Source organism: Lactuca saligna, chromosome 6 (genome assembly GCF_052625555.1).
Source record: "Lactuca saligna cultivar CGN05327 chromosome 6, ASM5262555v1, whole genome shotgun sequence".
Lineage (NCBI taxonomy): Eukaryota > Viridiplantae > Streptophyta > Magnoliopsida > Asterales > Asteraceae > Lactuca > Lactuca saligna.
The window spans coordinates 135,055,240-135,081,032 of NC_136422.1; the positions used below are offsets into that span (position 1 = coordinate 135,055,240).

The 25,793-nt window shown below is 34.7% G+C and overlaps 1 protein-coding gene across 1 annotated transcript; it reads right to left on the minus strand.

The window, feature by feature from the left end:
* Positions 1-20,356: 20,356 nt before the first annotated feature.
* Positions 20,357-22,317, minus strand: LOC145001992 (uncharacterized). Its single transcript, XM_078961310.1, has 4 exons — positions 21,675-22,317; positions 21,449-21,595; positions 21,122-21,332; positions 20,357-21,019 (listed from the first exon to the last, which is right to left on the minus strand). Exons 1-4 carry the CDS (start codon positions 21,955-21,957, stop codon positions 20,635-20,637), a joined length of 1,026 nt encoding a protein of 341 aa, XP_078817436.1. The 5' UTR covers positions 21,958-22,317; the 3' UTR covers positions 20,357-20,634.
* Positions 22,318-25,793: the final 3,476 nt, after the last annotated feature.

Sequence of the window (25,793 nt, forward strand, 5' to 3'; positions counted from 1 at the left end):
ATGACACGATGTGATATTGTATCCAAGGAACATGTGTTTTATTGGACACCACGATGTGGCAAGTAGTATGCCACAGTGTGGTGGTTGTAGCAGCCCAAACCCATGATTTTAGGATTTTACTCATTTTAAGCATCTTAATTCATGGATTATGTCCTCTCTATCAGCCTCCATCTCTTCATTTCTAAACACTAGCCTACATGCATGGTTGAGAGCTTGTTTTCTTGATTAAAGAGCTTGTTCATGGATTTTGGTCAAGCTTGATGTAACGCCTGCAAGTTCGGGATAGACATTAAAATATAATACGTAATAATTACTTTTAAATAAAATCCTCGAATAGGACAATTATTCGTTCTATGTGTTGCAAGCGGTAAATAAAATTGTAATTAAAAGATTATTTAGGATAAATAATTTTAACTAAAGATATAGTAGCCATAATGACGATCTCGTAGAGAGAAATTATGATCCTTCGAAGTTTCATCTTCAGCTCTATACAACAAAGCATGTCGTAAAGAGTGAATTAGAGATCAGTTGCTTATTAGCTTAAGTAATCTAAATGAAAGTCATAGTAATCGTAAAAGCGAAAGAGTACAAATAAAGAACGCCCAAATATGATTTCGTATAAGGAAGTTACGATTTTTTGAAGTTTCAATACAACAGTTCGCGACACGGAAATTGAAATTTGAATCGGGTTAGTGTTTTCAAGAACAATGTAAACGAGAGTTGAAGATCTCGTAAATATGAATCCGTCGATAACAAAGTTCGGATGAAGGGATTATGATTTTCGCACGGATTCTAACAATCTAATCTTTATAAAAATATGAATTTAAAATATAGTGAGAATTGGTTGTTAATATCCAATTTTAAAGTTGTAGAGCTCGTCGAGAGGATTCTGAGGATATCAAGAACGTCAAAAATGGAACTTGTATGCAAAGGTTATGATCATTTGATGATTTTAGAGAAAACACATATTGTAATGATGTGGCACCACGTGGCAAAGAGAGAGTCGGGGTCTTCCACCAAGGTTGGGGGACATGGCACCACGAAAAATGGATACATAGCACCAAGAATTAGTGACACGTGGTGTAACGTCCTGAAAATACTAAGTAAAAATTTCATTTTTATTAACCAAAACCAACATCCATTCATTCGAATAAAAAGATAATTAGCGTATTATAATGTATCCTCAAAACATCAATGACAAATCAGAAAGATAGTGTGGAATAAAATTGGGGTATGCAATGCGATCAGGCCGAGCTCTTCCCCTTCGAACTGGATGTACCTATAGCATGTAAACACAAACGGTAAGCATAAAGCTTAGTGAGTTCCCCAAAATATCATATACCATTTAAGAACGGGCCCAACCCACACATTCGGGCCCATCCCATATAATTAGACCCAACCTATCAAACATATGTAAACATGCAAGAGGCACAAAGACAATCTAGCATCCTACGGTATAGTGAGAAAACTCACCTCACGAAGGTAGTCAAAATCCAACAGCTCACACACACATAGACGAGGAACAAGTGCTAAATGCCACCTAATCAATTATACAAGATGAGACCTTAATTCACTTTCTAAACTAGTAATTTTACCCAAAAATCAACCCATATCAAAGTCAACCATCAACATTCAAGTCAACGTCCCTTTGTGTCCTCCCTTTGCCCATGTCGTGGTCGCGAAAAGACAAAACAAACGGGTTAATCCCCAGGCGCCATGTCGTGGCATCCTAAACGCCACCTCGTGGGAATTGGGTTTGAACAACTTGTATGAGTTAATTTGTTTTCTCCCAATCCCAAGAGCTCCAGAGGCCAAATCTGATCCTTCCCAAGGTCTTGATGGATAAAGTTTCCAACTTTATCCATTAAGATGTTCCAAAAATACAAGATCTCTAAACCTAGATTCTTAAGGACATCAAGAAGCATGACTTATCCATTAAGCTCTTAATCACCAAAGAGTCTCATACATACTTTCCGAAAAGCTTTCCTTCACCTAATGGATCATAAAGATGGTTGCTCTATGGACATTGTAACGCCCGCGTTTCCAGGCTAGGCATTATCGTTGATGTAATAGTCTAGTTTAACCCTTGTAACTCTTTTTGGAGTATTAATGATGAAATATTTGAGTATTATGTGAATTATGTGTTTATTTTCTTAATTATTATAATTTAATGAATTAAGAATAAAATAAGCGTCAAATTTGAAGTGTGGGATAAGCCCAATATCTTTCCATAAATATGTAGTGGTTAAAACGAGGATTCCGTAGATATAAAGAATGCCGAAATCTGAGTTATAACGAAGAAGTTATGACTTGTCGAAGTTTAGCGACAGAACCGACAACGCTGAATGACGTAAAAAGTGAAATTTATGTTAGAGCAATATTTAGCCTTAGCGATCTAAATGAAAGTCGTAGAGTTCGTTAAACCGAGAGCATGCATAAAAAGATCGTCCAAATCTGACTTCGTATGAGGAAGTTATGATTTTTCTAAGTTTCGACTTAGCAGTATGCAGCCCGAATACTCGATTTGAGACCGAACGGTTTTTATCCGAAACAATCTAAACGAGAATCGAATATCTCGTTAATTGTAGTGAAACGATGAAAAGATATGCGAAAACGGACGTCGGAAGAAGAAGTTATGAATTTATAACGGAGTTTTCCTGTCCCGACCTACTAAAAATAAATAATAAAAATAAAAGTCAAAATTAGCCGATGGAGTCTAAACGAAAGTTGTAGAGCGTAGTCTCACCTACGCGTGGATATAAAGAACATCGTAAACGGAGTTCGTATGAAGAAGATATGAATTTTGAAGTTTATCAAATAATTAAAATTTAAATTTAATTATTAAACCCGATATTATCCGAAGGGGAGTCACCGGACTTATCTGGGTTACGCCCAGCGTAAGGCTGTACGCCCAGCGTACCCCGATGCATGCACCGCCTTAGACTCGAGTGCTCCGATGATGCATGCAGTGACGATCTGAGGCAGTACGACCCGCGTAGAGCATTACACCCAGCGTAATGCGAGGCCTCAGCCTCCTATAAAAGGCTTGCGAGGGCAGCCGAGAGTTTTGCTCTTTTTCTCTTCTCTCTCTCCAGTTTTGCATCGTTTTGCATGCCAGAAGTATCCCGAAGCCCCGATATTCATCCGGAGCCCCGAAGCAAGTCTCGAAGATCCCGAGAAGTGCAATTCCCGAGCCGAAGCTTTGCCTGCGAGGAGCCCGGTTTTTGTGAGGATCTTCCAGATCTGCTGAAGAATACTACTTCTACAAGTCGTAGTGCTATCCGATCATCTTCTGATCAAGTGAGTGTGTGGTTACTTTCTTCTAACACATAATTATGAAGTATTTATACGAAATACGTGTTATGTGTATATTTTGTGTTATATGTGTGAATGTATATTCACTTTCTTCTATCTCATAGATACGATTTATTCTCTATGAAATATGTGTTATGTGTATGTGTCTCGTCTGTTGTTTGGAATATGTATTGAATGAGAATGCTATACAAGTTTTAAACTATGTATAAAAATATATATATTTTTATCTACTAATATGTCGGGTAGAACATGGGTAGATAGTTGTGTGATAAACAAATGAGAGGCCTCAATGTTGTTTTTGATATAGTCATCTAGCGGAGTTTAGATGAAGACCACATACTTTTCTAGACAGTCCTGTGGAACGCTAGCAGGTTCGCCACCTGTAGGTGTTAATGAAATTGGGTGTTCATTCGTTGTACTCCATCTCCCTCATGTTTGCCTTATTTGACATATATTGCTGGGAAACCCCCGAATGCATGTGTTGTCACCCCGATGAAATATTGTATGACTAGGTCCCTTGTGTTAGTTGTTTTAGAGACGTAAAGTGAGAATAATGGGAATGGATAATTGGGTTATTGTTGGTTGGTGGAATTAAATATAATTATTTATTGTGGGTTGAAAACCCTATATGCTTACTAGGCTCCCAAGCCTGACCCACTCAGTTTATTTGTATTACAGGAAGTGGCGCAAGGGCATAAGATGGATTAATCATCAAGTGGTTTTGTTTACAAGTCTGTATATGTATATATTTGTTGAATGACTTGTATGTTATCGTTTATGCTTTATGGTCTGTATCGGAACATGACATCCTGAGTTTTGATTATATAATGAAAATACATTTCTTTTATGAGATGCTTTGGTAAATATTATTTTATCACGTTTTGTTTTTGGGAACAAATTCCGCAACTCTTTCAAATCAAAAGGATTTACTCTAAAATTATTTTAAAAGCATAAATGAAAATCGGTCTTTTCTGGCCAAGATTTTGGGCATGTCACAGACATGAATGTCTAATGCATATCTCTTCCATTTTAGGTTAAAATATGGGAGAAATGAATCACAACTCTTGCATGGAACCAAAAGACTCCAAGAAACTCCAGATCTAGGACATATGACCTAAAAAGGATCATAAAGTCTCCAACTTTATGGAATCACACCAATCAAGCTTCCACAATCAAGAAGAAAATGGACAAGAAATATTGATCTCTAATCTTAGAACCAAAAGGTTTGGATCTTGGACACTTAAAAGAGTCTAGAGAATGCACAAAAGGATGAGGATAATGATTTCTTGTTGAACCAACACACCAGGACACCTTCTTCTTCTTCTTAAAGCTATCAAGAGCATATAAATGAGCCAAGAATCACCAAAAGAAATTAGGGTTAGGGTTTCAAAGGTTTGAGAGTGATGGAGACTGTGGGTGGGCAAACCCTAGCCCTCTCATTCCTTTAAATACTTGAAAATTGGGGGTTTTGTTGTTAGTTGATCGCCATGTTGTGGGCAATATATTCCATGTCGTGGGAATCAAAATGATGTTCGTGATCCTTCCAGCCATGCCACGTTATGGTGGTACCTCCACCATGTCATGGCAATTACAAAAATCATGTGCTTTTAATTAAATAAAATACCTCTAAGATTCGGATGTTACACGTGGCAATTTTCTAGAAGACACAACGTGGACCAGCAGATGTGTGACACGTGTCACAACCGTGTCCCTTCCTTTCTTTCTACGATAGGAACATGTGGTAGAAGGTGAGACGACCACGTCACTAAACCCAACGTGCCTCCCCTTTTTTGCAATAAACATATCAAAAATTCCTGACTTTTCGCTAAAAACATTGTAAGTTAAGCTACACTTATTCTGCTTTAAGTGTAACTTATAGTTATAATCATAATCGTTATTATGAACCTGTAAATAAGATTTATCAGTAATTCCATGTCATAATATTGATTGATCTACTTACGGGGGGTAATTTTTATGATAGATTTAGTGAGATGTTTAAAGTAGGATTTCCAAACGTTACACTCTGTATACTAAACGAACCCTACCTCCGATATGATCTTACCTAATTATTCCTTATTAGCTATAGATAAGTATTCATTGGGATTATTAAGGAATCTAGACTATTGTTATTACAGTTGTGAATATTATGAAACAAATACTAAGACTTAGTGATAATTATATATAGGTCTTTCAAAAGGAAAAGCTAAGGTGTTAGGGGAAATGTTGCCTTAATTTCAAGTCATCCACTTTTAACAAGTGGGTGCATAGTTACTTTCATCTTACACATAGATACAAAGTATTAGATAATTAAATGTTATATGTGCTTATTATATGTGTTCTTGATATATGTGTTAGATGCAATAAATGACATGATTTACTTGATTTAATCACATATGTATTTTACTGTATTTAGAAAATATTATGTGACAACCATTAATTTCTAGTCAAATAAACAACAAGTCAAACCGGTCAACTCATTTAACCCTTGTATATTAGGGTTTACATCGTGCTTAGTATTGTACAACACACTATCTTAATGAAAAGTATCACTTTAAGTCTTCACGTGTTCAGGGTAAGTGATGGAACTACTCGATAAAAACATTAATACATACCCTTCGGGGGTGTATAACGCTCACGACAAGGTAAAACAGGGTTTACAAACCTTTCATTTCCAAGTTAAACACTCGCAAAGGTCACAAACAAAGTCCCTCTTAATCTCTCTCGCTCTATCTCTCTATCACAAATATCTCCCAAATCTCTCTCATAACCTCCCTCAACTTTTTATAATCATTCGAGGCATCCCGAACCTTAACTTGTTCAAAAATCACTCAATACGGGAAGATTACTTGAAAATAGCCCTTAAGAACCGAAGTCCCTATAAGAACCGAAGTCACCTTCGGGTTCGGCTCCTTGTACGCCTCTCGGTCCATTTCGCTCCTTCAGACTTCGGTCTATTTCTCTTCCCACCACCTTTGGTCCTAGCCTCGCAACTGAACCTACTTTCGATTTTCAGCACCATGGACCGAACCTCGCCTCTTGACTTCGGATGTTCGTAGCTTCTTCCCGGTTTTCGACCCCGACTTCGTTTTAAGCTCGTTTTCATGATTTAAATGCGGGATTTTCACCCAAAATGGTATTTTGCATATGAGACCCTATATAATCATATTTTAATCATTTTGGGGGGGGGGGGGGGAATCTTAATCTAATAATAATATCTAGTAGGTAAGATTTGGTGATAGAGTGTTGACTTTCCCTAAAGTGTTACACAAGCTATCCCCCCCCCCCCCCATACTCTCATAGGACAACCCTCAGTCACTATTCATCCTTACCTAGTCAACTAATTGTCCTTTGACGCTCCTCCTCCAGCTACATAGCTTCATCAAAAGCTGGAAACTCTCATATCTCCTTCCACTTTACTCACCCTATCACCAAAAAGCAAACACCCCCCTCTCTAGAACTTGAGATTTCAAGGTTGTGCTTGAGATTTTCACTCCAGTATTGATAAGTATATTCATCCTATACTTGAATACTCTACACTCCTTCACTCAAATCATAGATTTCTTACACAAATATCGACATATTTGTTCTTAGATCTTCGAATTTTCAAGCATCCCCCATGTGTTCTTGACTTGGAAACTTCTTCTCTTCCTTATCCATATTAAGAGATAATTCAAGGTAAGTTCATACCCCCTACATTTTCATGTATTCTTCAAGTTTTAGGGGTGGGGGGATACAAGTTAATACACCAAAAACTTAACTAAATTCAAACAACATCTTTCATCAGAAAAGTTGAGTCCTATTCACGGACTGTTTTGACCAACTTAGACTTAATATCTTTCAAAATTGATTAATATGCAAAATTTTCAGGTTCATACCTTTAAAATGACTACCTGCACATCTCCATACGATTTTTCTACAATTTATGATGATTTTTACAAAACTGCCTATCATTCATAAACGAATTAGGAGCAGTCTGTGAATATGAACATTTTCACACAAGTTAGGGACTTCTAAAAATCATAATAAAAGTTATGAATAAAATAGACACATGTTCTAAACTCTCAGATTTTAAGAATTTAGTTTTCGACTTCGTATGATTTTTCTATTATTTTTCTAAAACAGTGCAGATAGGTTAAAGACTACTTACATAGCTTAAAATATTTAACAACATTTTGTAGTATGTTGAGCAAAGTGCATAACAATAAGTTTCTAATTGTTAGGATGCATTTCTTGTTAGTTTATCATGATAAACAGAAATCAGTCATTCATGATAAGGATTTCCATTCATGTCGAACACATACAATAAACTACAATAAGTATAGTTTATGGATTTTACAATACAAGCATACTACATGAAAAAGGATTTACTCTCGATACAAACAAGTTTTTCATATACTACATGTTAAACTATAATAGTAATAGTTTATGGATTTCACATCAAGAATTTATTACACAAAGGGTGATTTCACTTCCACCATGGAAGAGGTTTTATACTCAAACTATATGTAAACTAGTTAACATAAGTTGTGAGACAATTCTACCATCGTACTCTTAGAGTACGGGTTCAAATTTCTGTAAGTTATAACCAGAGTCTCTTGTAGGGAGAGCGTGATAATTGTGTATAGATCTATATTGGGATTGACACCCCACATCTCGCTGCTAGCTACAGTCGGACCTGCAAGTCTACGGGTGACAAGAGTCATAGGATCTTGACGTCTGAAAAACATTATTGCGGGTTAATTCTCGTTGTAGTATGGTTATAACGACTCACATAGGTAGTTAACAATCTTTCAAGTTTACGGGGAGAATTCTACTTTAAAAAGGGGTTTTATCTATTTAAAACTATAAACACGTTATAAGTACAAAACACACACATATGCTCGGTCTTGGGATTTAAGACTACATGACTTTTATAAGGAAAATATTGGATTTTCTTTGGGAACACGTCACTATTATAAACATTATAAGTACAAAACATGCACATACTCTCGGCCTTGGGATTTAAGGCTACATAACTTTTTATAAGGAAAATAAAGGATTTTTCGTGAAGCATACGTTACCATTACAAACAAAGGTTTTCAAACACTACATGCAAAAGGTTATGAACCCACCAACTTAATTGTTGACACTCTTTCAAAACTACTTGTATTCTCAGGAAATTAGTGAAACAGGAAATTAACAGCTTTTGAGGATGGGACGTTAAATTGTCAAACATTTCATTTTATCATCATAGTGTAATTAATTTGAAACATGTAAACACATACGATGGTGTAACCTTTTCGATTATATTTATGATGGTTGTATTTACTTTGAGCACTATAATATTCGTTGTTGTGATACTATACATGAAGTCATCCACCCCCGGATGTTCCGCCATCCTTGGTTCGGGGGTGTGACATATTATGTAGAAAAGGGTTGAGAAAGAGATAAAATAATGGTGAGAGACCATGCCAAAGATAAAATAATCGTGAGAGACCATGCTAGAGATAAAATAATCGTGAGAGACCATGCCTAACATTTTACTATTATACTACTGAGACATGTTATCTAGTAGAGTATTGATGATAACCACAAACTCTTCTAGACAGTCCAGTGGAACATTAGCAGACTCGAAATCTATAGGTGTTAATGAATCATATAATTTGGGAGTATGGAGTGTGTATTCATTCGAGTACTCAATCCCCCTCATGGTTTCCTTATTGACATATATTGCTATGGAATCCCCGAAGTAGTATTGTCTACTCATTATTTCCAGTGATCCTTTAGGATAGGTCCTTAAGATCGTCAATTTAGGATCACAGAGTGAGAATAACGGGAATGGGTAATCGGGTTATTTGTTTGGTGTAAAAGAGATATATTTAAGAGATTTTAATTAAATTATTGTGGGTTGAAAATCCTATATGTTCACCAGACTCTCAATCCTGACTCACTCAGTTTCTTTGTATCATAGGTAGCAGTACAAAGGTATAGGAATATTGATGTATGAAACTGCCAAGGGATTTAAGGCGTTGTTCGGCCATTAAATAACTTGTTGTAAGGCCTGAAAAGACTATTTTATGCTTATGTTTTTGTATCGGTCATGACATCCCAAGTTTTTGAATGTTAATGAAAATTGTTTTTTCGGAAATGCTTTGATATTGATATCATTGCACATTAATAACGTTTTGATACAAATTCTACACTAATAAAAGAATACTTTGTTTTAAATAAATATAAAGAAAAAGTTTTTTTAATTGGTCGAAAAATTATGGATGTCACACTTGAGGAAGGAAGAAGTTTTTATTGATGCAAGGAAGCAAGGAGCTAGCTTGGATCCATCACCCTCTTATGTTTTATGAGTTATTGAAGGTATAAAGTTCATACATTGACGTTGGTTCTTCTCATTTCAAGTTTGAGTTCATTTTGGTTGATTTTGGTCCCTTTCATGGATGTTCTTGGAGTTTAGGAACACCAGAGCTTGTTGTGGCTCTCAAATGGTCATTAGGTTTCTGATAATGAGAAAATAGTCATGTTTGGGACTATATTGTTTTCTTGAGTAAGTTTTGGACATAATAAGGACTTAATGAACTTACAGTTGTAGATCTTGCCTTGGAGTGAGGTCCTAATGGATAAATTTGAAAACTTTATCCATTAAGTCAATGTGAAGGGTTAAATCTAAAGTTTTGAGCCTTGATTTGTTAGGATTAAGCTTTTAATGAAGAATTACTGAATCTACCAGTAACCACGACGTGAGCAAAAAATCACCACAACGTAATATGTAAGGATTAAGCTCTTAATTGCTTAATCTATTTTATGAATCAAAAGTCTCTTTGTAATTTTTGGGACGTTACATCAACATTATTTTGTCTTCATTTATTCGTGATGCTTGTAGGTTCCGCCAAATTCCTTTGCATGTATATTTATTTTAATCATTCATCAAAGTAAGGTCATTCTTGGAAAAACATATATAAATTTAAACAATTTAAAACATTTTACTCTAACCCAAAATGGCCCGATCAAGTATCCTAACAAGCAGTTTAGTTGCCAAATAAGATTTGGGAGTCTTTATCATGTATTAGCTCGTCTATTAGAATCACGTCAAGCACTATTTGAGACCATATGTTTCAAACTTTGGCTCGATAATCGATATACAGTCAACGTTAAGGGACATGTTATTCGTTCATGTGTTAATGCTACACGAGGTCCTTCCATATGAAGGCTTAATCGTACGTAGCAGATGAGATTTTCAATAGGAGGTTACTCTCTATCATTCCATCGGCTCGAGTTTTGTCCCGTCGCTAGATTCTGATTCAGGCTTGTTCCTGGCCTTAAGAAATAATTTAAAATCATTTTTTCATCGTCATTGTTATGGCATGTTTGAAGGCATAGTTGCAATTAGATGACTTGTGTAACATTTTATCTAACCACGCTTTCCATTACATATAAGATGAGGATAATGCTTCTCTGCTTCATATCCTATATGATGGATTTTTTTTGGACAAGAGAAGAAACCCAACCTTATAACATGTCAATGGTTTTTCACTAATCGAAGACTTAAAGGAGTGGAACATGTATGAAAGTTTAAATTTTTTAAATTATTTTATTTAGTTAATGTTGTTATTAATAATTTATTTCATTTGCAACAGGTTTTCCTAGGCAGTTTTTATGGTCATACACTTATGCATAAGTGTTTTGCCAAAACATAAAAATATATATTGAGAGAGTGTTTGGATATGAAAAAAGAGGGTGCTTATAGTTTATTATTAATTTCTACCGCTATAAGTTAAGTTTAAGTGTTTGGATATAAAACACTAAAAATCAGTTTATTACGGTGGGAATAAGCTAAATAAGCTAATTTTAATAACCATCCCCCATTGTTTATAGCTTATTGCTTATTTTAATTCAAACATTTTTATAAAAACTGCTTTCTCTCAGCGCTATAAACTACAGAATAATAATTTTGGCAAACCACTAAAATACATAACTTTTTTATTGTCAAGGCACTTACGAGTAGATGCACAAATGTCTAGGAATTTATGTTTCCTTAAAAGGTATGTTTAAAATTATATTGTAATTTTTTAGTATATATATAAGAGAAAATGACAAAAATAGCTATTTATACTAATTACATTACAAAAATAGCCAAAAAAATCAAAATTACAAAAATAGCCCTCAATTTCGCAGATGCAATTGCCCCATCTGCGATTTGCACATTCCATCTGCGAATGGAGAAGTGGCTAAAGCACAAGTGTGCTTTAGCAACTTGTACATTCGCAGGTGGATTTTTTTTCTCTATATATAAGGCATATGAAGCTTAAAATCGCAGATGGACTGTGTCCATCTGCGATTTACTCTGTGTCCATCTGCGAAATTACTTGGTTTTTTAATTTTTTTTCTAGTTTGACTACGAAATCAATTGGTTTCACTATGAAATAATGTTACTATATAAAAATTTATGTAGAAAATTATCAGTTTAGTTGTTATTTGTTCAGGAAATTTCTTTAAAATTCTCTCTAAAAAATGATTGAATATTTGATTTTTCTTGTAACCGGTGGGAAATGGCAAGTTATTGGAACAAATCTGGAATACGTATGTCCACATGGAGGCATTTCTGAATTTGCTTTGATATTTTATGAGTATATTACTTATAGTGATTTTGTATGTTTAGTGAGAAGCAAAATTGGTTTGTTAGACAAATATAGAATTAGTCTTCGTTTCCATCATCCTGAATTAAATTATTATAGCGTGATTTTGTAATCAACCATTTTGTGATTGGCTTCATACGTACGGGTTCTTAGACATGCTATAGCGTAGCCACATTGTATACCGCTTTTTTGCCATTTCCCACAACTACATACCCTTCGTTCAAGTTGTACGTTCGTGGTGGCAAAATTGTCATCGACTTCAAATGTATCCCCATACAAACATCTTGCCATCCAATTATAAGACTTGTTGACACGTTTTTGAACCTTACTCTCAACATAAGGGGTCAACCCACCAGACAAGTCTATTTTATCACATAGGTTACTTATGAAACCAACCTCTGTATCCTCACCTAAACAATCTTTTAACCTCATCATGAACCATCTCCATGATTCTTCACACTCTAACGTTTCCAAACTAATTGCTAAGAGTAGGGATTCATGATTTCCATCTAAATCCACTGCGAAGTACATTGTTGTCAGATAGCTCCCAAGAAGGGGTAAGTAACCTAGATATATCAACGGTATCATGCACCTAAGAAAGGTACGAATCTACATGATAAACAAACATATATTAGTGATAAGTAAAAAGTAATCGAGATACATTACCATAAAATATTATATAACTCAATAAAAGGAATATATTATACCACGCAACCTAAAGCCACAAAACAGAATTGAAAGTGGTTGGTATCCGTTTTCTTAATGGTTGTGAAGGTATTAGAATTTGTTCTTTGAAGATTATGCAAGAATATTGGTAGTTGAGAAAAGCTTCTTTCGGTGTAAGTACTCATTTTCACAAGCAATTAAAGTATTTTACAATCATGACACAAATGCAATTATAGTTATATTGAAATTAGTGTCTCTTTACAGCTCATACTTCATAGTTCAACTTTTTAAATTCATAGTCAAACCAGTTCATTTTATAGTAAAAAATCATTGACCGACAAGACAAGACAATGTACTTGTCTGCAGTTCATAGCTCAACTTTTCCAATTCGTAGTCAAACCAATTCATTTCATAGTCAAACATCATTAACTGGCTGACAAGACAAGAAAAGACAATGTACTTGTCTGCAGTTCATAGTTCAACTTTTCCAATTCATAGTCAAACCAATTCATTTCATAGTCAAACATCATTAACTGACCGACAAGACAAGACAAGACAATGTACTTGTCTACAATTCATAGTTAAACTTTTCCAATTCATAGTCAAACCAATTCATTTCACAGTCAAACATCATTAACTAACCGACAAGCCAAGTCAAGACAATGCACTTGTCTGCACTTCATAGTTCAACTTTTTCAATTCATAGTCAAACAAGTTCATTTCATAGTCAAACATAATTGTATGTAATATAATTTCTTCTATAAATGGGTGTAAGTCATTATGAGAAATTTATCTGAGAAAAGAACTCGTATTTAATAGAAAAATAACGTTAATGGCATACTGCAATTGCGGAGGTGAACGTATCGTTAGGATTTCGGGTACAGCTAAAAACCCAAGAAGATTGTTTTACGCTTGCCCATATTTGGTATGATCTTCTTAACGTCATTCATATTTAAACCCTCGTGTTTACATGGCAACAATTCTTACTGTCTATGTTTAAATTTACTGGGACCAAAATGTGGGTTTATCAGTTGGGTTGATGAAGAGAAGAACCAATCATCTATGGTAATAGCTAAAGTAATTAACTCTAATAAGCTCTTACAATCAGAAAATAAGAAGTTGAAGATAGCATTGGTTTGTAGTTGGGTGTTGTTCTTGGCAGTTGTTGTTTACAAGTTGTAAGCTTTTTAATATTATTTTGATAGTTTTGAAGTTGTTAGATAAATAAATTGTTGTATTTGTACTTATGTTTAGAACTGTGTACTTGTAACGTTCAAACGAATGTTGTTGTCATTCTTATGTTGTAACGTTAAAACTAATAATCAAATCCAACATTAGTTTACATATATAAAAATATAATCCAACTACATAGGACCAAGACTCGACCCCCAAAAAAAATTTGTCATCCGTTGGCGAAACTTTAAAGTTGCGTTCTTTGGGTCAATAAGTTCACGGATTAGTTGACCTGAGACTAATTGCTCCATAAACATACAAAAAAAACCACCGCAATCTCCCAAATGACTACTTTGTTGGGGAACATTTTCATCATAAATGAATTGCATATTCAATGGAATCTTTGGGATGTTCCTTCGGGCCCAATAGTTAATCTTGTCCAAATAATTTGCCACCCGAGATTCAAATTTGGTAAAGGTTCCATCAGATTTGAATTTTTGATAAGCCACTCTACCAAGACTGTCATAAATATGGATTTCCATTGACGCCAATCGTAGTTCCCCAAATAGCCAGTGATTAGGGGATGAATGAATCGGCAATAGGACCTGTATAAGGATAAGAAAAAAAATTATGTTTATTATATCACAATACAAAAACATAACGAAAATATGTATAATATTTTGAATATAATAAATTAAGTTTATCGTATCGACATCCCACCAAGCAACTATGAAGTTGGGGTATGTAGCAATACAATCCATAAACGCCCTCCAATCCTGGCCTTCTTCCAAAGCATGACAAACAAAAAAAATTGGAAACATTATTGTATGTCGGTGGCCCTCAAACTGTCTCTCCATCAATAGTCTATATGCTGCACAAAATTATGATAGTTTTGTTATTGACTAAAAAAACAAATTACTTTTAAAATAATAAATTAACAATTACTTTACCGTTGACTCCAACCATCCGTCGTGTGTATGCCCAAACAAGGCGCTCCAAAAATCTCTATCTAACACGAAATTAAACAAACGATGTTGGACATCATATGAATGAAATAAATAATTTTGGATGACAACCTCACCGCCTGCTACGTAAGGTTGCAGGCGCAACACGGAGAAGTCGTGAGCAACATCAAAAGTTGGAGGAGGAACGGGGCTTGTTGATTTGATATCAACTTTCTTCTTTGCTCTTCTTTTTTGCTTCAGTGTCGTGTGCAACTAAAAACAATATTCAAATGTTTAAATCTCTAACTTTCAGATAATTCACATAAACAAAAAATTATAAGTTTATAAATTAAACGAATACATCGGTGTAAGTAGGGCACAAATACTGTGATGGTTTTCGAGTCCTCGGTTTATCGGGTGTAACTTCTTTGCCATCAACACCATAATCATCATAATAATCAACATTTCTCGTAATTATTACTTCATCTTCGTCCGAAACCTAATTTAATAAGCAATAATCTCTAATTAAATAAATGTTTCAATCTACTAAAAACAAAATAAAAATAAATGTAAGTATAAGAACCTCTTTAGCTTCATTATAATCATTTACATCAAACACATCATCATCAAATTTGTTCCCCGCATTGTCATTTCTCTCCTCCGACTCCTACATTAAAAATAAAATATTATACTTATTAACGAAAGACACATTAAAAATTAATTATTAAAATCGTAAAGGTAATATCTATAACAACCTTCTCGTCTTCAATATCACGAAAAATATTTTCAGTTGTATTATTTTTATTCATCACTTCATCTTGTACAACCTAGATTTTCAAATATAAAATATGAACACAAATATTCATATATGTTAATAAAATTTAAAAAATAATGTAGCGTGTAACTAACCCGTTCATCATATTTTCTTTGGAATACTACAGGCTCCTCAAAATTTATGTTATTCCAAATTTCTTCATTATTCACTTCTTCAACAAAAACCTCTGTAGGTTATCGGTTCATAAACACATGTTGCTCCAGTGCATGTAGCCGTTTCAACACCTCGTCTAGGTTGTGTTTCGCACTGCCCCTACCTCTACCATGAGAGCGACCACTAGACGACATACTAGACGAAGATTCGTCTTGTCTCCTAAAATGGTCCCGTACTGGGGATGAAACTGATTTCCGTTCACCATATACATACTCTTGAAATGACATATAATAACAAGATGTCATTTCACCATCACTCGGTAAAATGTTTTGTCTTGGTGGTTATCCCTCCTAAAAAATTAAACATATTAAAAATGCATATAAAAGTATAATAATGAAGTTTATAAATAATAATAAAAAAATATTTATAAACCTGTATCTTTGAAAAAATCTTGTTCACGTGAACTCATTTTAATTTTTTTGTCCCACTCCATCGTTTCATCCGAGGCATGTCTCTATTTTTTCTCAATACAATCCACATGCACGGACAGTGGGAAGCATCTCATATATCCATATCTACAATTTTTTACAATACATTAATAAAAGTTAAAATTAAAATAAAAAACATAACAATAAAACAATTTAAATATAAGAAAATTTGTATACCCTTATTGGACCCGCAAATCCTGAGATGGAGTATTTTAAAGTTTGACGACGCTCAGGAAGTGATAAATATTTATTTATCTTGTTCCATGTATCCTCAAGGTCATCATAAGTAAAATCTCAAAGATAGCTACCACAAGCGAAACTAACAAAACAAAAAAACAAAATTAGTTATAATATAAATTATAACTTTAATAAAATAAAACTTTTAACGTAAACAAATTATACATGTTCCAAACATTCAAATTCTCAGCAAAAAAAACCAATCTTGTGGCACCTGATCATTTATTTCTTTTTCCAAAAAACCTTCACACAAAATGTATATCAAACATACTCTAACTGCATCGGCGTCGTCAACTTTTAAGAATGTTTGATTTAAAATTAAACTTTTCAGGTCGTCGATTTTCACCGAACTATTTGTATGGTTCGGAAATAGCCGCTCACGCAATAAACATCTTTTTTTACTAGTTACTAATTTTTCCGACGCTTTTTTCCCAATGTTTTTTGGATACTCCCCAAAATTGAAGCCGATTATCAAACAAAACTCTTTTGGCTCGTATACCATTTTCGTATTACCTACTCTAAAATATAAGCGTTTTATTCCATATGGAGATAAAACAAGGTCCGACCGGATCTGATGAAGGAACATTTTATGGAACAACAATCAGTCCCCTTATAAACGAGGACATCCAACAAATAACCAAATACGATATCTCTAAAAATGTCCCACCTGACACCATCTAAAACTTCAAATACTTCCCACATATTATAGCCCGAGCCTTTTAAGTTTACAATTGCTTTCACATTGAAATAACTAAAATCATGTTGCAAAAAACACAAAAACATATTAGAGAACTAAACAAATATTTTGTTTTTAAAATATATGATTATTAAGTGCAATAAAAAAAACAATAATATACACATAGTATAACAATTTTTCAACTTAAACCACAAAATATATAAACAATTTTCCACGTTATACGACAAATATATTTACGATAAAAAACAATAACATACACAAATAACCAAATAACATTTTCTTAAACGACAAATATATAAACAATTTTAATTTTTCTAATTATATAAAATAATTTTCTAACAATTTTGCAAACAATTTTTGCAAGTTATACGACAAATATATACAATTTTTCAAATAAAATGACAACCAAATTAACAATTTTGCAAGTTGTACGACAAATTAGGGATGAGCAAAAGGATCGAACCGGCCCGAACCGGCCCGAACCGGACCGGAACCGGGAACCGGCTTTGGCCAAAATCAAGAACCGAACCGGCCCGGCGGTTCTATCGGTCCAATTCTACCGGTTCCCGGTTCCTACCAGTTCTTGTCGTGTCTTCAAATGTTGGAACCGGTCCTTGAAAAATAGCATCATACGGTTCCGGTTTTTGTCGGTTCTACTGGCTTTTGCCGGTTCTACCGGTTCCGGTTATATCGGTTCCGGTTCCCGGTTCCAAAAATCTACAAAAATAACGTCCCGGTCCCGGCCCGACCGGTTCCATCGGGTTCCGGTTTCGGTGCCGGTTCCGGTTTCGGTACCGGTTCCGGCCGGTTCCCCGGTCCATTTGCTCATCCCTACGACAAATATATATAAATTTTCAACTTATACGATAAATACAAACAATTTCTAACAATAGTATAAAAAAAAATTATACTTCTAAAACAAATATATACAAATTTTCTACTTACACGACAAATATATATACATACGACTATTGTGCACATACTGTAATTTAATTATTTTTCAATTAATAGAAACAATTACACGATAAAAATATACAATTTTTCAACTTATACAACAAATAAGCAAACGAAAAATAACAAATTGTAAACATTATTCTAACAATTTATTTAACTAATAACTTAAAAAAAATTAGCATATTCTAACCATTTTACTAAATGTACAACCACACGATGCACACTTTACGCAGTCCCTACTTGTACATTAAAACAACCACTAACAAAATAACATTTAAACTTCAAGTATACTAATAACAAATATTAAAACTATCAAATACAATTAAATTACCCTTTCACAAACATTATAATTTCTATTTTTTACACTAACTAATACAATAAATAATAAAATAAAAAATAGTTAAAACATTTAAAGAGTTAAAATGTAACCATATTTGCGGGATTGTTGAAATAATCCTCCATGTTCTTAAAAAACCTGCCAAAATCGCGAAAATCGCTCCGAGAGAGTTTTTCTATAATAAAAAGTGAGAAATGAAGAAAAAAAAGTTAATCTAGGATTGTCGGGATAAAATCGCAGATGGAAATGCCAAATCACAGATAGACTTTTCCATCTGCGAATATACAAGCAGCTAAGCACAGTTGTGCTTTAGCTGTTTGTACATTCGCAGATGAAAAAATCCATCTGCGAAATTGAAGGCTATTTTTGCGATTTCGATTTTTTTTTGTTATTTTTGTAATGTAATTAATATAAATGGTTATTTTTGTTATTTTCTCGGTATATAATTTTAATTTTAAGTACTTAACTTTTTTAATGAATAAATTGTTAGGTGTAGATATTGGAGGCATTTTCTTTTTACCGACATTGATTCGTAGATTGAAGTATGATACACATGGTGTGAACATGGACACCAATGAAAAGACTTATATGAGGACATACTTAGGATTATCTATGTGACATAGGTTCATTTTGGAAACGTTATTATTATTTTTGTATAAAATGGAATATACCGTACCATTAAATTTCAAGATGGGCGTCGACCACACACCAAGATAAAGCAAACGAATGTGGAGCTTAAAGCTTAAATGGAATTTACCCGTTTTATCGTGGGTAATGAGGTGATTTTCACCACAGTCCATGTATACCCCACCTGGTTGCTAGACCTGTTCATTATTTGGATTAAATCGAATTGTCTAATTGGATAATTTGGATTGGGCTGTTTGGTTCGGATATTCAGATTTTTGGATTGGTTTTCAATAAAACTGAATTATTATTTTGGATTGATTTATAAAATAAAACCGAATAGTTCAAAAAAACCGAATAAACATTTATTATTTATTTATTGTTATTATATATCTATAGTTATTTATTAATTTTATAATTTATTTTTTCGAATAGGTTCTAAATGTTTTACCCGATAAAAAAACATTAATATACATTTTTTTCTCAAAAGTTTTTTATCTATAAAATATTTAACTATAATATATCTTATTAGTAGTTGTTTATAAATTTCAAATCACAACTAACAATTTGTTTTTGTTTTCGTATGTAAAATTGAGTAATATTATAATTATATATCGTTTTAAAAGGTTTTGGTTTTTGAAAAACGAACTATAAAACCGATCTAAACGAATTGTAAATGGATCGGATCGGATCGGATTTGAATTTAGTTTGGATTATTCGGATTCATGTTTTGAAAGTCAAAATCAATTCGGATTCACTTGCTTGGATTGGATAAAACCGATCTATCCAAACAAACACTCCTACCGGTCGCCACAAACACAAACACACAGACACGAAGACATGGAGACAAATGAAGACACAACATAGACAGACACAAAGATTGAGTCATACACACAGAACTTGTCTATGACATAGAGATTGAGTGATATATAAGGTAAGACAGATACAAATACATACGTTCACCACCAAAATAAGTATATAAGGCTAATTAAGATGGACCCATATAGTATTGCTTTGCAAGGTTTTTACCATTTCAAAGGGATCTATGAGGTGGATTTTAATTGAATCTTTCTTGGTATTTGCAAGAGAAACAATAATGATCTAATAATAATAGTTTTTTTATGTGTTAATGAGTTTATTTTTTAAAAAATGTTAGAAACACAGATGTAAGAAGCAATTGCAAAGTTTGATGCTAAATAATTAAAATACAAACATTACACGGATATGGATGATGTAATACACATACAACATTATCAAAATCAATTGCTTAATTTCTCCATCATAATTTCATATACCATTAGACAATGATTCAAAAACATATCATAACATTATATCTTCAACCTCTTTCAAGATTGAATTTCCCCACACATATAAATAAGTATCCATCATATCATAAACTAGTATGAAATCAAACAAGAAAACCATTACAAATAACTTAAAATTCCAACATTTGTATCTCTAGTGGTACAACATGAGTTCACTTTGTAGTCATTTGATTTTGATATATAAACACTAATCCATAGTAGTCGATTTACTATTACATTATCCGAATCTAAGTATCAAAACATATCCCAACAACAAAACATGTAAAAATTGGACTCCGAAATATCCAAGATCCATTAGGTTTAACCTAAAATTAGGTTTAACCTAAAGAAACCAACTTCGATCATCACCCCCTTCATAAGACCCATAAGAAGATGCAACATTTGGACCCATATGATCCACACCACTCATCCCTAGACACAAGGCTTCACCCAATGGCCCACCAGGCGTCGAAGGGTTCGAACCCTGGTTCGAACCCTCCCAAGCCGCCTGGTTCAGCCATTGGTGGTTTGATCTAAACCCATCCCCACACTCTCCTCCCTCACCCTCCAACATTCTAAAAGCCATTTGAAAACTCTCTTGATCCCCAAACTCAACTCCATTCCCATTCACATTCCCACTAGATTGCATTGATAAACTAAGTGAACAATCATCTCTTTTCGATTGAGACAAGGGTGTCTCACTACTCTTTATAAACCATTCATGACACCTTCATAAAATAATACACCAAAATCAAAACAAACAAGAGAAAGCCCATTTCATATTATTTTATTTTATAATTTATACTAGTGAATTAAAGTATAAAACTCACCTGGTTTGCTGATTTGATGAAGTTGCAGTGGGATTATGAGTTGTATCCACAGGCTTTCTTGAACGTGATCTGGTTTTGTGGGCATGGCGTTCGCAGTACTTCTGGTTGGGACCCACATCCTTTGCACACCTCCATTTTTTTCCATCTGTTCTTCTACACCTCCATGGCTCTGGATCCGACCCGTTTGAGAATCTTATTCCCGTATTCGTCCCTATTAATAATCCCAAATCGTAGTTTTTAACTTTTTTTATTCTGAGCATTTAAACAAACAGTTGGAGTGCATAAGGAATGAGTTACTATTATGTAAGAGAAAGAAAGAGAAGGTACTGTTGGACTGAGTGGATGAAGGTAGGAGGAGCTGCGGAGGAATAGGAATGGAAGCCATTATGTACTTGTAGATTATTGTCTGCCTCTCAAGCTCTTGCCACTGTGTCGCTGTAAAAAGCACTTTCCCAGAAGCTCCGACAACTCCATCTGTAACAAAGTGTATGCAATGTAAAAGATATCACAAATTCACAAGCAATATCAAGAAAAAGTTTTTTAATTTAAGAACCTGTAAGCGATTTGAAAGAAATCCCAGATGCAAGTTGGTTAGTGGGATTACTCTGGTGGACGAACTGTTGGCTGCCATTGTTACCATAAACACCACCAAAATCGTGACGACGATACTGGTTTACGTTTATCAAGCTCATCTTTTTACAAGGATAAGACGGTTCGCTGTTCAAACCCAACCCAACATCACACTCTAATGGCGACACCGCACCGCCATAACCACCACCACCACCACCGCCACCGCCACCGGCGGCGCCACTGGTTCTATTACTATCGTTCCTCATTTTTCAAGAAAATACAAAACCCAGATTCCGATGGGGTTTGTCTGTCGTCCCGAAGAAATCAAAAGGGTTTATAGAAGAGAGAATTTAGTTGCTTCCTATGGTTCCAACATTCGCCCATGGAAGAAAGCAACAAACAGAAAGTCCAAAATTTGGTCCCCTCTTCCTTCTGTCTCTTTCTTAATTTGTTACCCTTTTCAATGGAAACGTGTATCGATACCGATCTCAATCGTCCTCTTCCATGAAATGAGATAAGAACGTAGTTATGATGATTCCATTGATCTTTTTTATTTAAAAATAAAAGGGATAGCTGCGCATGGGCCAAAACGATGTGCAGATAAAGCTTGGTTTTAATGCTTGTAACATTTGGGTGTGTCAACCTCTATAACAACTAACAAGGTCACCCGTGTTAGTTTCGTGGCGAATCTCAATGGATGGGTGTCTATACTCTTTTTACACATATGTTCTCTAGAGTCTAGTGGCTATACTATCTCATTTTGTAATTTGCTATTATTATATTTTATTATTTTTTGATTTAGTATGTGTTATATAATTTTACTTACAAAAATATTTACAGTGATCCAAATTTAGGTAATTATAGATTGAAACTATTTTTATGCATTTATAATTTTTTTTAATTATAATATTATTTTAATATTAAAAATTAAAAAATTAACCCCATCCATATCGTCCTCAATATCTTTTCTACAACACATATCTCATTCATTCTTTTTCAAAATCATTGGAATCAAACCCCTTAATCCCATTAAAACTACCACAAGTACCCGTCGCACCACCTACAATTACCGTCGCAGCTCACTACCATTATGATAATCGACCATCTTACTTGCTACACCACAAAAGTCCATCTTTATGCCGTCATGACTAACTTATAGTCAATAACTCATATATCTAGGTTTGAATATATATATATATATATATATATATATATATATATATATATATATTATCGTCTCACGATCACTCATGATAAATTCCATAAAGTGATACAAGTGAGTGCGGGTTGATCCAGTACTCAAATCTTATTTCAGAAGTACTCATGAATTGTGTAGCAAATCTGTTGCAATGTCTAACTCCTTAGACAATCCTACAAGCCAACTCATGACAATCTTCTTTTATACCTACTTCAAACTATGAACGACTGTGGATAATTTGAATAAATCTTATTTATTCTGGAAGTCAAAACATGCAAAGTGAAACAATAGTAAATAATTGACACAAGACAATAACTTTACTTATAAATAAAACTCGTTTTATTCATCATCAAATGTCAATTAAAATTTAGCTATTACAAGTTTCGGTTTATCTAATCACTAAAACTAATATCGTCCTTTAGCCCAATGCCCCTCGCATGTTGCAAATGCTTAACCCTAGTCGGTCTCTTTGTGAGGGGATCTGTTGGGTTGTCCTCTGACGATATCCTCTTTACCACGAGGTGTCCTTCTTCTACTTGATGTCTTATGAAGTGGTACTTTTTGTCGATATGTCTGGATCTTTCATGATCTCTTGGTTACTTGGTTAAGGCAACCGCCCTTTCATTATCGTAGAAGATTTCCACAGGCTCTATTATGGATGGAATAACTCCAAGGTCTCCGATGAAGTTTTTCAGCCATATCGCCTCTTTCGTTGCTTCGCTAGCTGATATGTACTTTGACTCACACGTTGAATCAGCTATAGTCTCATGCTTGGAACCTTTCCATGTCACTAATCCTCCATTCAGGATAAACACCCAGCCCGAATGAGAGTGGAAATTATCTCTGTCGGTCTGAAAGCTCACATCGTTGTACCCTGTTACTCTCAAGTCATCACTCCCACCGAGGGTGAGGACCCAGTCATTGGTCCTCCGCAGGTACTTAAGAATGTTCTTAACCGCAGTCCAATGAGCTTTACCAGGGTTCCCTTGATATCTGTTGACCATGCTCAAAGCAAAAGCCACATCAGGGCAAGTACAAGTCATAGCATATATGATTGAACCAACTGCAGAAGCATATGGTATATGACTCATTTCTACTATCTCAGCCTCTGTACTCGTACTCTGAGTCTTACTCAGTTTGGTATTGTCTTGGATAGGTAAGTCGCCTTTCTTAGAGTTCTTCATGCTGAAATGTTTCAGCACCTTGTCCAAGTAGGTACTTTGACTAAGTCCTATTAGTCTTTTACTTTTGTTTCTCAATATCCTTATCCCTAGGATATAGGCAGCTTCTCCGAGGTCCTTCATAGCGAAACACTTCCCAAGCCAGGACTTGACCTTCTGCAAGGTTGGGATGTCATTTCCTATGAGTAGTATGTCTTCCACAAACAACACCAGAAAGTTAACTATACTCCCACTAGCTTTGACATATACATAGGACTCCTCCTCGCTTCTCGAAAATCAGAACTCTTTGACTTTCTCATCAAAACAAAGATTCCATCTTCGAGATGCTTGTTTCAATCCATATATGGATTTCTCAAGCTTACACACTCCATTAGGGTACTCTGCACTGACAAAACCCTCTGGATGACTCATGTAAACATCCTCAGCCAACTATCCATTAAAAAAAGCGGTTTTGACATCCATTTGTCATATTTCATAGTCATGAAATGCAGCTATGGCTAGCATAAACCTTATAGATTTAATCGTCACTACTGGTGAGAAGGTCTCATCATAGTCAACTCCCAGAGTTTGAGTAAAGCCCTTCGCAACCAGTCGCACCTTATATGTGTGTACATTCCCATACATGCCGGTCTTCTTCTTGAAGATCCATTTGCACCTGACTGTCTTACGGCCCGGTACATTATCAACCAAGTTCCAAACTTGATTGTCATACATGGACTGAATTTCGTTGTCCATAGCCTATTTCCATTTAGCAAACTCAGGGCCTGCCATGGCTTCTTTGTAGTTATTAGGTTCATCCAAATTTATCAATGTGCTATCACTGATAAATGTATCACCTTCAGCTGTTATATGAAAATCATATAACACAGGTGGAGCACTAAGTCTACGGGAACGCCTCGGAGCTATGGACTTGTCAATTGGTTTAACCGGAGTTTCCTCCTCGGGTTGAGTGCTAGCGTTTGAGGTCCCTTCATCGCTTAACTCTTGAAGCTCTCAAGGTTAATTTGGCTCCCATTATACTTCTAGCATATAAGTTTTTTCTCTCTCGAAAGACTCATCTCCTCGCAACGAAGACAACATTGTCACTCGGTCTATAGAAGAGATATCCAAAGGACTTCTGCGGGTGGCCGATGAAAACACATCTCTCACTTCAAGGTTTGAGCTTGTCGTGAGTTTCTTTTCTCACAAAATCCTCACAACCCCAAACTTTGATGTGGTCTAATGTGGGAACCTTCCCAATCCACATCTCGTGAGGTGTTTTGGAAACCTTTTTTGGTAGGGACTAGAATAAGGATATGGGTGGCAGTCTCTAAGGCATACCCCCATAATGAGATTGGTAACGAAGCTCGACTCATCATGGAACGAACCATGTCTACTGTGACATCCCCATTTTCACTGCCAGAATAGACCGATTTTGTTTATGCTTTATAAAAATCAGAGTGCCTCTTTTAATAAAAATGTTGCGGAATTTGTTCCCAGTAAAACATGAAAAATACGTTATCAAGGCATTTCCGAATAAAAGTATTTTTATTCATTTTAAAACATGTGGGATGTCATCGTCAATACAGAAACATAAGCATAAATAGAACTTACATTCATTATCACTAGTGATTTATATCTCCTTAATCTCTCAGTGTAATGTGACTTCATATCAACACATGTGATATAACTAAACTAAGTGGGTCAGGTTGGGAAACCTGGTGAGTACATAGGGTTTTCAACC